We start from the raw sequence: 12,689 nt of genomic DNA, 5'->3' as shown, positions 1-12,689 counted from the left end.
ATCACGCTTAAAGCAACTAAAATATTCAAACCCAAAATATAGTCAATGGTTTATAAAAGGAATGCAAGTGAGAAATAAAACAGAGTTCACAGAATTAATAAGAGACAAAGAGGTAAATGCAATTAACAAACAGAACCAAGATCATTTTGTATGGGACACTTCACCATAAATTTACAATTGTTACAAACATCTATATACTGAGTAATATAAGGCAGAAACTATCACGCTTAAAGCAACTAAAATATTCAAACCCAAAATATAGTCAATGGTTTATAAAAGGAATGCAAGTGAGAAATAAAACAGAGTTCACAGAATTAATAAGAGACAAAGAGGTAAATGCAATTAACAAACAGAACCAAGATCATTTTGTATGGGACACTTCACCATAAATTTACAATTGTTACAAACATCTATATACTGAGTAATATAAGGCAGAAACTATCAGAAATGCAAGGGGAGTCTAATACATATTTCTGTCCTTGACAGACTAAGTTGTCACAAGTTGATCATTTAAACATTCCAATGCAATTATAAGGGTAATTTGAGAGGTTTCACCTTCTTTTCCAACACCCATGAAACATTTGCAAAAAATGATCTTATATTAAACCACAAGACAAATGTCAAACATTTTTTTAAACCTAGAAAGCATATATGCCACATGGCCTAAACCCACGTAAAAAAATTACAGAGAAGACTATGTTTTTAAAAACCAAAGCTGTTGGGGCGCCTGGGTGGCTCAGTGGGTTAAAGCCTCTGCCTTCGGCTCAGGTCATGATCCCAGGGTCCTGGGATCAAGCCCCGCATCAGGCTCTCTGCTCAGCGGGGAGCCTGCTTCCCTTCCCCTCTCTCTGCCTGCCTCTCTGCCTACCTGTGATCTCTGTCTGTCAAATAAATAAATAAAATCTTTAAAAAAATAAAAAATAAAATAAAAAAATAAAAACCAAAGCTGTTCATAGCACTGTGACGCATAATAGCCAAAAAGTGAAACAATTCAAATGTCCATCCAATAAATAGATAAAATGCGGTTTCCACACAATGGAATGTTATCTGACAATGCAAAGGAATGAAGTAATGATTCTGCTCCAACATGTATAAACCTTGGACACATGATAGTAAAGGGAAAAAAGCCAGTCATAAAAGACCACATACTGTGCAATTAAATTTCTATCAAATGTCCAGAATAAGCAAATCTATGGAGACAGAAAGTAGACTGGTGGTTGCCAAGGGCTGGGGTGAGGGCAGAAGAGAGCTGGCCAGAAGGGAAACGGAGTGACTGCTAACGGGTGCTGGGTCTTAGGAATGATAAAAATGTTGCAAAATTGTGTTGATGGCTGCACAGCTCTGTGAATGGACTGAAAATCACTGAACTGGACAATCTAAATGGATAGGACATAAATTCTAACCCCATAAAACCATTTGAAAATTCAAGCCCTTAAAAATTAAAAAAAAAAAAAAACAAACCACTACCTTAACTATTAAGTGGATAAAAGAAAAACTGAAACCATAAGCACAGAACATTCCAAGAACACCACTGAGAACACCGTGTCACAGAGCCTGTAGCAGCAATCACAGCAAAATGGACGCCCTTAACTGTTTTCCAAATTAAAGTGGAGAGAGAAATATTTATACACACGAGTCAATTAACAGAAATAACAAAACAATGTAAGGAAAACAGGGGAGATGAACGATAAAGGACAAAAGCAGAATTCCGTATTTCATCAAATACAAGACATCATTATAAACCATAGTTATCTTATGTATCACTCGGAAAAACGCTGCCAACTAAACGTCATAAGCTTTGTTCGCAGCCGATTAAAAGATGCATCTCAACTTCGGAGGTGCTGACATGTGGAGACAAAAAGCAACCTTAGGATGACAGAATATAGTAAACTAGAAGGTAGAAGGACACCATGACTGATAAATACAAAGTCGAATTCTCTGGGAAGACCAAAAGACACAGCTCTGACAAAGCAAATGAAAAAAAGAAAGAGAAAACAAAAATGCAAACTATCACGAATGCGAAGCAAATACAAGCATCCATACATCGGAGGCTAAAATTTATAAGAGAATACTATATAAAACTATGGTCAAAAAAGACTAAATGAGGAAAAGAACGCTATGCAAATAATTTTATAAACTTGGGTCAAGCGGACAATTTTCTACGAAAACTAAATTTCCCAAACTGACTTTAAAAGAATTTGAAAACCGGGGCGGCTCAGTCAGTTAAGCATCCAACTCTTGATTTCGGCTCAGGTCATGATCTCAGGATCATGGGACTGAGCCCCATGTTGGGTTCCACGCAGGGCATGGAACCTCCTTAAGATTCTCCCTCTCCCTCTGCCCTTCCCCCCGCTTGTGTTCTCTCTCTTTCTCTCAAAAACACCAAAAAAAAAAAAAAAAAAAAAGGGGGGGTATTAGAAAACAATGTTCAGGGGCACCTGGGTGGCTCAGTGGGTTAAAGCCTCTGCCTTTGGCTCAGGTCATGATCCCAGGGTCCTGGGATCGAGCCCCACATTGGGCTCTCTGCTCAGCAGGGGAGCCTGCTTCCCCCTCTCTCTCTGCCTGCCTCTCCACCTACTTGTGATCTCTATCTGTCAAATAAATAAACAAAATCTTTTAAAAAACGAAAACAATGTTCATGGAAGACATCTGTAAGCTATAAAAATATACCTCCAAAAAATTAACACTAGATCTCTGAAAATATTAGGGAGCCACTTCTATTAAACCTTAATTTTCCTTATTATTAGTACTATTTTTAGGTCATAAAAAGACAAATTTTTTTCATGAAATTAGCATTAGCATGAAACCCAAACTACAAGAAGTATTTTTCACCTCTCAAATTGGCAAAGAAAAAAAATGAGAGAGAAAGGAAAAGAAAAAAAACCCACACAGCCGAAAATACACAGTATTTGTTTACCTAGGAAAAACAGATCATTTTATCCCCTTGCAATAAAAATGTAAGTTGCTACAGCCTCTACAGAGAGCATTTTGAAAACATACCAAAAAGGCAAAATTCTGCATATGTTTTGACCCAATAATCACACTTCTAAGAATTTACTGTAAGGTAATAATCTTAACTATACGCAAGAGGTTTTTGCAGTAAGGATGCTTGCTGCGACATTTTGATAACAAAAGTGAAGAATCAACCTAAATGTTAATGTTAGCAAATGCAAGTTTGGCAAATCCATGCAATGGGATTGAGACATAGTACTGAAATACAGGTAATGACATTAAATGTTCGCTATTTATGGATTTTTATATGCACCCAAACAAATGAGAGGATATGATGCAAAACACTGAAAATATCTACAAGGGGTGACAAAAGATACTAATTTTCTTCCCCTAATCCCTTACAATGAAAATGTATTATTTTCTAATCAGAAAAATCAATAATCATTATAATTTTGTTGGTACAAATCTTATAAAATATGTTAATAATGCCCAGAGAACCAGAACAGAGGAGTTTGTGCCTGAGTTCCACTAGTTCACAAGGATGTGGATGAACCAGTAAGTCTTGTGACCCTTCTGAGCTGGGGAGGCTGGGGAGGCTGGTGACTACTCACTCACAAGTTACTTATATAAAAGTACCATATCCCTTGTTTCCTGGTGCTCAGCAAGGTCCCCATCCTTGGGAAATATCAAAGGCCTGTTCTGATCCGAGGACCTCACCAATTACCTTTTTATCCATTGCCCATGCTGCTTCTGGAAATTTCTCAACTAGAAACTGTAAAAACATCTAATTTGGCACTGAGCAGGTTTCTTAATAAATAATAAGCCAATTCAGACTCCTACCTAGATAGGGAATACTGGGAACCATCTTCAGGCTTCGGATATACTCCCGGGTCCGCTTGTAATTGTCTTCTTTAGACATCAGGTAGTCCAATTTCTCAAAAGTGGTCTTGTCTTTTCGATTCAAAAGCTGAAGTGAGAAGAAAATATAGAGAGTATGAGAGAGAAGAGAAATAAACCAGGAAAAAAAAAAAAGGCGAACTGTGCACAGAGACCGAGGGAAACGTCCTAAATGACATGTCTGCAGTGTACCAAGTCCTGGGTACAACTGAAGACTTTAAGAGGCTGTTACATGCAGAGATGAAAAGTTTCATGGCCTCGATTTTGTCACTTGTCATGGAATCTCACATTTGGAAGATATCTTCCAAAGCCACCTAGTCCACAGTTCTAAATGACGCCATGACACCCTGAATGGTAGTTGCCTCCATGGGTGCACAGATCCTACAATACCAAGGGGCTCACGGAGTGACGCCCATTCCACATAAACGGCTCCCCAGAGTTTCTGCACCACTACATCAGGTCTCTCCCTGCGTCCACAGCTTCTAGCTCTTTCCTCAAAATGCCGAAGGCCCCAGGAGATCTGACAGGGTCCCTTCGTGCATGTTGTGCCCAGAGGCAGGCCGCCTCTCCCACCCAGGCTCTCCCACATGCCCTGCAGTTGACGGCCGTGTCATATTTATACTTGGTACAGTGTTTTAATCCAGAGTAGCCAAGCTTCTTCTCCACAGGCAGTCATTTACGGGGGGACGATCCTTTATGACTGAGATAACCAGTATGTAAAGCTTGGGCACCCAGGGAGGAATGGCCATTGTAACTAAGGAGCCTTCTTAGAAGGAAGGAATAGAAATCTGAACTCCTGGTTTTCTAGACTGGATGCTAAGGACTCACGTTGTGGTTGTCCTACAAGTCCCAGGTTAAGACCCAGTACCAGGAAATGGCAAGAAGGCCCCTTAAATAAAATGGCTTTGAGGAAAGGAGTCTAGGCTGGGAGATGTGGTTTCACAAGAGGATTTAGGGGAGGGTCACTCGGAGAGGGCTGGCTTTGGCACAGCATGTGGCTGATATTTGGAGCTCCCCTAGCTTTAGCTTCCAGAGCCCAGGGCCTCCGGGATTTGAGATCAATGGCTGATATGGCAGGATACATGGGGCATTGTTGGTCAAGCCTGGTATTGGGGCCCTGATGGTCAGTGCAAGGATGTGGGCCTGCAGCCCTGCCACACCCATCAGACTAAGCAGGCCAGCGTCCAACTGTCCCGTCATGCAGCATGGAGAAGTGGAACAGTCACTGTCCACCACCAGGGGAAGCAGGCCTTTTGCACCCAAGTAACGCCTTTGGGTTTAGTAAAAATACAGTGCAGTTCCTAGGAACTGGGTCTGCAAATCCCAGACTCAGGCCACGTCTGGTGCATCAGAGAACCCAAACTGTTCTGGGCAGGCCCTGCCCACATCCTTGACCCTCGGCCTCCAGAGTCACGGAGGATGCAGCCATACAATGGCCCAGCTAAGCAGTGACAGCATAAGGGCTTCAGGGAAGAGTGGCAAAAGAATTAGCTGAGAAAAAAGGTCCCAGTGCTGAAGAAGTTGGAGAGTAAACAGCAGACTTTTTCCCCCACTGAGAAATTCAGGACGTATGAAAGCAGAAATGCTGCACAGAGGCGAGGGGCAACAGTTGCTTAACTGGCTTGCGAGTCTAAAGCTGCTACCCAGACTCACATGAACAAATGCACAGGAAATGACAAGACCTCCCATTTGTTTCTGGTACGCCGTGACGTACGCCTCATCTGGTCTCTACAAAGCCCAGCGACAAAGATGGAGCCAGAAGCAGCAGGTCCAACAGCACAGAGATGAAGGGACCTGTCTGAGAACCTGGAGGAATACGACTCGACAGAGACGAGGGACGTATATTATAGCAACGCCGTAAGCAAATAGAGACCAAAAATCCAGACAAATCAGAAATAAATTATGGGCAAGGGAAGCATCAAGGAAAGCTCCGCATAGAGAAGAGCATTTGAGATGAACATTTAGGGATGAGAAATTCACTACAGAACAACATACACCCAGATCAGAGCCAGACACTCTAGCTGTGACCTGCCGCACCGTAAGCCTGAGCAGACTCCTCCCTCTGTTGGCCGGGAGGTCATTTCTTTACTAAATGCAACCTAGAACCCCACAGAATTCTTTGGCAATCAGCCATGTTCATTCAACAGTCAAACAATCCCAGTTACCTTCACACCCTGCAGCTGAGCCCCCCAATGTTTCCACCACTGGTTCTCTGGACCCGGCTGGAGGACTGCCCATGTCCCCCGCCAGGCCCAGCCTATCTGCCTAGCCCGTCGAGTGCCTCTACACGTGGTACTGCGTCGGTGATCAGCCTGTCATCTGTGTCCTAGATATGGACAGATGGACAGGACCAGGCCAATACGAGGTTAGAGAGGCCTGTGGGATGTTCCTGAAAATCACCCTAGACATTGACTTCAAACCAACAATTGCGGTTCTTTAGCAGAGGGAGACAACCAAAGACAGCCACATTTGCATGCTTCCTAAAATTAAAACCAGGCTCCTCCAGGTCACACCTCCCTCTGTTAACCTTGCCTCTGTAGACATACGTCCTACCAATCCCCTCACCATGTCTCCCCCACCCCCGCCAACTACACACATTCACACACACATCCAGAAGGGCTGGATCTGGTTAACTTCACTCGTCTGCTCCATTCTGTGCCCACAAATGAAATTCGGGATGGCATCAGATTTCTGAGTAGTAGTGCTCAGGATGCTTGAAGACTCAGAACATCTATTTCTCATGCATGTATTTGAAAACTACTTGAGAACTTCCTCTAGCAAAATAAGGGAATAAACCAAATACAGGAAGAGATGGGATACAGGAAACGGTGGATCCAATCAATCCGGGAGTAGTAAATGGAGGCTCTGGAACGACAACAACAGGACTTCAGAGTGACTGGCTCACACACTGTCAGCCCTGGAAGAGAAGTCTCCAGAGAAGGAGAAGGCTCAGTAGAAAACCTGCTAGGACGGCATATTTGTTTGGGGGAGGAAACAGATCTGTGTTTTTTTTTTTAAGATTTTATTTATTTATTTGACAGACAGAGATCACGAGTAGGCAGAGAGGCAGGCAGAGAGAGAGGAGGAAGCAGGCTCCTCCCCACTGAGCAGAGAGCCCAATGTGGGGCTCGATCCCAGGACCCTGGGATCATGACCTAAGCCAAAGGCAGAGGCTTTAACCCACTGAGCCACCCAGGTGCCCCAAGATCCATTTATTATACATAATTTAAAAAATAAATAAATAAAATACTTTTAAGATTTTATGTATTATGTAAAAGTCTCATACTATAAAATATGATTCTATATAATAAATAAAATAATCTAAAAACTACATATTTATAATATATAATATATATGTCGTTGAACCTTGAACAATGCAGGGGTTACGTAGCTGACCACCTACACAGTCAAAAATCCACATGGAACTTTTGACTCCCCCAAACCTTAACTACGAACACTATTGTTGACCAGGAGCCTTACTGACAATATAGTCAATTAATACATATTTTGTGTGTTACATGTATCATATACTGTTTTCCTATAGTAAAGAAAGCTAGAGAAAAGAAAATATTAAGAAAATCGTGAGGAAGGGAAAATACATAAACAGCACTGGACCGTATTTATCGAAAAAATTCTGTATGTAAGTGGATACATGCAGTTCAAACCCATGATGTTTAAGGGTCAAATGTATTTTATAAAAATCTGGTAAAATATATGTAATAGTTTTATATGTATATATGTGCATGTGAATCTACCAGATATGCCACCCATTATACATCTATCATGTAACATTATATAGTCACTATTCTATATTAGATATACCATAACACTGTAATAGATATACTATACTATAATATTCTATTATAATTATGTAACACTGTAATACTGTATTATGTAACATTACATATTTTATCTGGTAGACAGACAGTAGTTAGAGTAAGAATTTTTTTTTAAGGGAATTAGAAATTCCAGGGAATCAAAATGGTGTTCCAGGAAGGACGCGTTACTCATAGTTTACTAGTTGACTCTACAGAGAAGCGTATTTACACACTCCTACTAACTAAAACACTGAATACTCCCTTAACAAGAGTGATTTAACTATAGTAACGTGAGTGTTTTGTTTTGTTGTTTTAATTAGGTTCCATGTCCAGTGTGGAGCCCAACCAGGGCCTGAACTCACAATCCTGAGATGGACCTGAACTGCCATCAAGGGTCAGATGCTTGGAGCGCCTGGGTGGCTCAGTGGGTTAAGCCTTTGCCTTTGGCTCAGGTCATGATTTCAGGGTCCTGGGATGGAGCCCCGCATTGGGCTCTCTGCTCAGCGGGGAGCCTGCTTCCCCCTCTCTCTCTGCCTGCCTCTCTGCCTACTTGTGATCTCTGTCAAATAAATAAAATCTTAAAAAAAAAAAAAAAAAGAGTCAGATGCTTAACCAGTGGAGCCACGCAGGTGCCCCAGTAACGTGAGTGTTTTTGAAGAAAGAAAGAAGGTAGTTCAAGAAAACTAAACCAACATCCATCATACAAGGAAGTCACCAATTATTACCTAAAGTGAATGGATCAGGAAATTGTAGCAAAAACACATCAGTGGAAATGTGACAGAAACTACCAGAAAAAACCACTAAATAACTCTAAGTGGTTGCCTCTGGGGAATGGGGTATGAGGGATGGATCAATGAGTCTTAGTTGCTTCACTAACCCTTTCTGTACTTAGTGATTTTTAAAATTAATATGCATGTAGTATGCTGAAAAAAATTCTTTTAAGACTTAATTTTTTAAAAGATTTTACTTATTTATTTGACACAGAGAGAAAGCAAGAGAACAGCAGCAGCAGCAGCAGCAGAGGGAGAAAGAGAAGCAGGTTCCCCACTGATCAGGGAGCCCAAAGTGGGACTCGATCCCAGGACCCTGGGAACATGACCTGAACCAGAGGCAGATGCTTAACCGACTGAACCACCCAGGCGTCCCAAGACTTTATTTTTCAAATGTAGAGTTTGTTTATTCAAAAAATAACCAGGATTTATTCCTGCATGTTTCAAACTTTTATTACAACTAGAGCCATAAACTGGAAACCTCATACTAATTGAGGGTCCTTGAGATTTCAGACCTTAAGGGAAGCCTCAAGAAGGAGGCACCAAAACTACATACAAGAAAATTAATTACTTGCCTGCCACAGTCAAACAGATACTGAAAGTACTCATGCTTAGGAAAAGAGGTAACAAAATAAGATCAAGGGGTGCCTGGGTGGCTCAGGAGGTTAAGCGTCTGCCTTCGGCTCAGGTCATGATCCCAGGGTCCTGGGATCGAGTCCCACATTGGGCTGCCTGCTCAGCAGATAGCCTGCTTCTCCCTCTCCCTCTGCTGCTGCCCCTGCTTGTGCATGCTTGCTCTCTCTCGCATAAATAACTAAAATCTTAAAGAAGAGAAAAGAAGGGGCGCCTGGGTGGCTCAGTGGGTTAAGCCTCTGCCTTTGGCTCAGGTCATGAGCTCAGGGTCCTGGGATCAAGCCCCGCCTCGGGCTCCCTGCTCGGCAGGAAGCCTGCTTCCCCTCTCTGCCTGCCCCTCTTCCTACTTGTGATCTCTCTCTGTGTCGAATAAATAAATAAAATATTTAAAAAAAAAAAAAGGAAGAGAAAAGAAAAGAAGATAGGATCAAGAAAGAGTTTACTAAATATAATAGGCAACTTCACTTCTGGCAAAGCTGAAGCCGTGAGGCACCCTGAATTTCTTCCACAATAATTCATAATGACTGGGGTTAACTGTGCAATTAACATGTGTCTCCCTCTGCAAACAGCGAATCCCATGAAGCAAACAGCAGCCATGCTGGTTGTGTTCACGCCGCCACTTCCTGAATCTGGTACAGTTCCCAACGCAGACAGTACAATGCCTAAGTATTTGTTGAATAAAAGAATGGAAAAACTAACAATGATAACTTAAAAATCCAAATGCTTGGAAAATTTAGAAAACTCCAATAACTCTTGGGTAAAAGAAAAAAATAAAAGCCAGAATTACGGACTATTTACAAACCACAAACAATGAGAAACCATATGTTAAGTTATGCGATTGAGGCCAAAATTGTACTGAGAGGAAAATGCATGGTTTTAAACTCTTTTCAAGTTAAAACAAGTGAGATTATAAATAAACATTCAACTCAAGAAACTAGGAAAATAGGTAGGGGATAAGTAAGGGAAATCGATTAGTAGATAAAATTATAAACTGGTATGTTCCAAAACTAAACTGAAGGCCAAGCCTATAGAAATGATAATTAGACCCAGGAACTACTTTTTATACCAACAAAACAGGTAAACCTTCTTTAAAATAGGGCAAAAAGCAAAAATATACAAAATTAGGATTGAGAAAGGGTCTGCGACCATAGAGGCAAAGTATACGAAAATTACAAAGTAAAAATCAAGCCCCAGGATAGTGATATTACACAATTTTCATGATGTCAAGTGTCAGCTGCATGGGATAAATGGGAATCATAAACCACAGGGTCAAAAACCAGGAAGATCACAAATCTTGGTCAAATAGGTTGCTTCTGGAAATTTGCCTTATCACACATGCTCTGAGAATCTGCATGTGGCACTTGCATTTGACTAATGACGAAAACTTCCCTCATCTGGTAAATAGCTCAAATCTGGAAAATGTTTCCGTGGAAGGAAAAAGAAAAAAGTCCCTCCAAATCCTCTTTATGAGGACATTGGTATCTTGTTCCCTCGCCTTGCGAGAAGAACTTTTCTTGATACGTGGAAATGCTTTCCAACAGAATAACAATTCTTGATATGTGGAAATGCTTTTCAACAAAAAGTCTGTGGCTCCAAATACGTTAAAACTGGCTCAAAATTCTATTTCAATTCCAGTGTCTACTGTTGGTATGGAAAGAATTTTTAGTGCTGTGGGCACTCTATGGACCGATGGATCGAGCAGACTGAGTACGGAGTGAATAAGGAGTAAAACGAGAGCACTTAGAAGTCATTTTTACCTCTTTTGATTCAAACTATCAGTTTCTGAAAAATAACTAAGCTACAAAGTCCTGTACCTAATGTAAAATATTTGCAATGGAGCCTGTCATAAGTAAGATAAGGGAACCTTGTGACTTGGAAACTTCGGAGGTTTCTGGGCTGTCTATCCCCATTTGTCTGTGACGAAGGCCTTCTGAAACTCTGTATACAGAAGTTAACTTGTGGAAAATGTAGTCATGTCCACAGAAAGGCAAATTATGTATCAAGAAATGCCACTGATTATCACCCTGGGAATGCTAGTTTTGTAGCCATTGAAAAAATTATTTTGGCATTCTGGGATACGTGGGTGGCTCAGTGGGTTAAGCCTCTGCCTTCAGCTCAGGTCATGATCTCAGAGGCCTGGGATCAAGTCCCACACTGGGCTCTCTGCTCACCGGGGAGCCTGCCTCTCCCTCTTCCTCTGCTTTCCACTCTCCCTGCCTGTGCTCTCTCCCTCTCTCTCAAATAAATAAATAAAATCTTTTTAAAAACTATTTTGGCATTCCTTGTGTAACTATGGAAGTCTAGTACTCTGGATTCTCTTTTGATAATATCTCACCAGTTGTAATATTTTACTGGTTCTCTCACTAATTAACGACTTAAAATCTTTGCAAGTTTTCATTTTATATCTATATGAGTCATGAGTTCACCTCTTCTTATTTTTTTTAAAGATTTTATTTATTTATTTGACAGAGAGACACAGTGAGAGAGGGAACACAAGCAGGAGGAGTGGGAGAAGGAGAAGCAGGCTTCCCACTGAGCAGGGAGGCCCATGCAGGGCTCGATCCCAGGACCTGAGCTCATGAGATCATGACCTGAGCTGAAGGCAGACACTTAACGACTGAGCCACCGAGGCACCCCGTGAGTTCACCCTTTAAAAACATTATCCTTGAACAGTTTACATGTACACACACATATATACATACACTCACATGCATACATACATAATGTATAATCTTAAAGGATAACTTTTGCCATGTGTTTCCAATAATTTTACTAAATTTTTAAAAATTCTGCTCCTAGTAACCCAGGGAGACATTCTCACAAAGCTGCCAAAGTAGAGCAAGAAGGTTGAGACTCATCCCCAAATGGAAGCTTGCGAAGGGCCCATCCTGGCTCCAGACTTGGTCTGGGTAGGTAAGGAGTCAGGTATCCAATGTGTGTCTCCCTTTGTCCAACCTGCTTGAACAATGAACAAGGCTAGCTGAGACAGGAAGGGTCAGAAACAATATAAGAGGGCTCTGGAGAGAACGAACTCTGTTATGGGAAAGAGGACCTTCAGAGAGAGGTAGTCATAGAAACAAGTGTCTAAGGATTTCAACCAGCAGAGACAGGGCTGGGGAGGCCCTCAAGGCCAAAAAAAAAAAAAAAAAAAAAAAAAAAGGCACGAGCAGTGGCCTGGAGGTAGGAATGCACAAGGATGCCCAAGGAAGCTGCAGTTTGGCAGAAATGTTGCTTTGGACAAGACTGGAAAGGTAACTGCACTCCTATGTCTACTGTGCAGCATTATTCACAACAGCCAAGATATGGAGGCAACCTGAAAGTCCATCAGCAGACAAATGGGTAAGGACAATAAGGTATTAATATACAACGGAATATTACGCAGCAATAAAAAGGATGGGGTCGTGCCATATGCAACAACATGGGAGGGCCCCCAGGGTACTATGCCAGGTGAAACAAGTCAGACTGAGAAAGACAACTGCCATATGACTGGACTCAGAAACCAAATGAAGAAACATTTAAGAAACAAAAAGCAGAATCGAACCTATCAATACAGAGAACAAATTAATGGTTGCCAGAGATGACAAGGATGGGGGGTGAGCGACATGGGTGAAGGGGAGTG

General features: G+C 41.5%; 1 protein-coding gene across 13 annotated transcripts in view; it reads right to left on the bottom strand.

Moving 5' to 3' along the window:
* LOC111146150 (Ral GEF with PH domain and SH3 binding motif 1) overlaps positions 1 to 12,689 on the bottom strand; it is a 275,084-nt gene that overhangs the window by 145,823 nt on the left and 116,572 nt on the right. For all 13 annotated transcript variants that reach the window (XM_022501573.1, XM_022501576.1, XM_022501574.1 and 10 more), the window contains one exon: positions 3,793 to 3,919. In XM_022501573.1, coding sequence (XP_022357281.1) covers positions 3,793 to 3,919 — 127 coding nt within the window. The remainder of the gene's footprint in view (positions 1 to 3,792; positions 3,920 to 12,689) is intronic.

This window comes from Enhydra lutris, unplaced genomic scaffold, assembly GCF_002288905.1.
Source record: "Enhydra lutris kenyoni isolate GAN:26980312 unplaced genomic scaffold, ASM228890v2 scaffoldscaffold13, whole genome shotgun sequence".
Taxonomy (NCBI): domain Eukaryota; kingdom Metazoa; phylum Chordata; class Mammalia; order Carnivora; family Mustelidae; genus Enhydra; species Enhydra lutris.
Note: the sequence above shows the minus strand (reverse complement) of the source record. Positions and strands in the feature narration are given on the sequence as shown.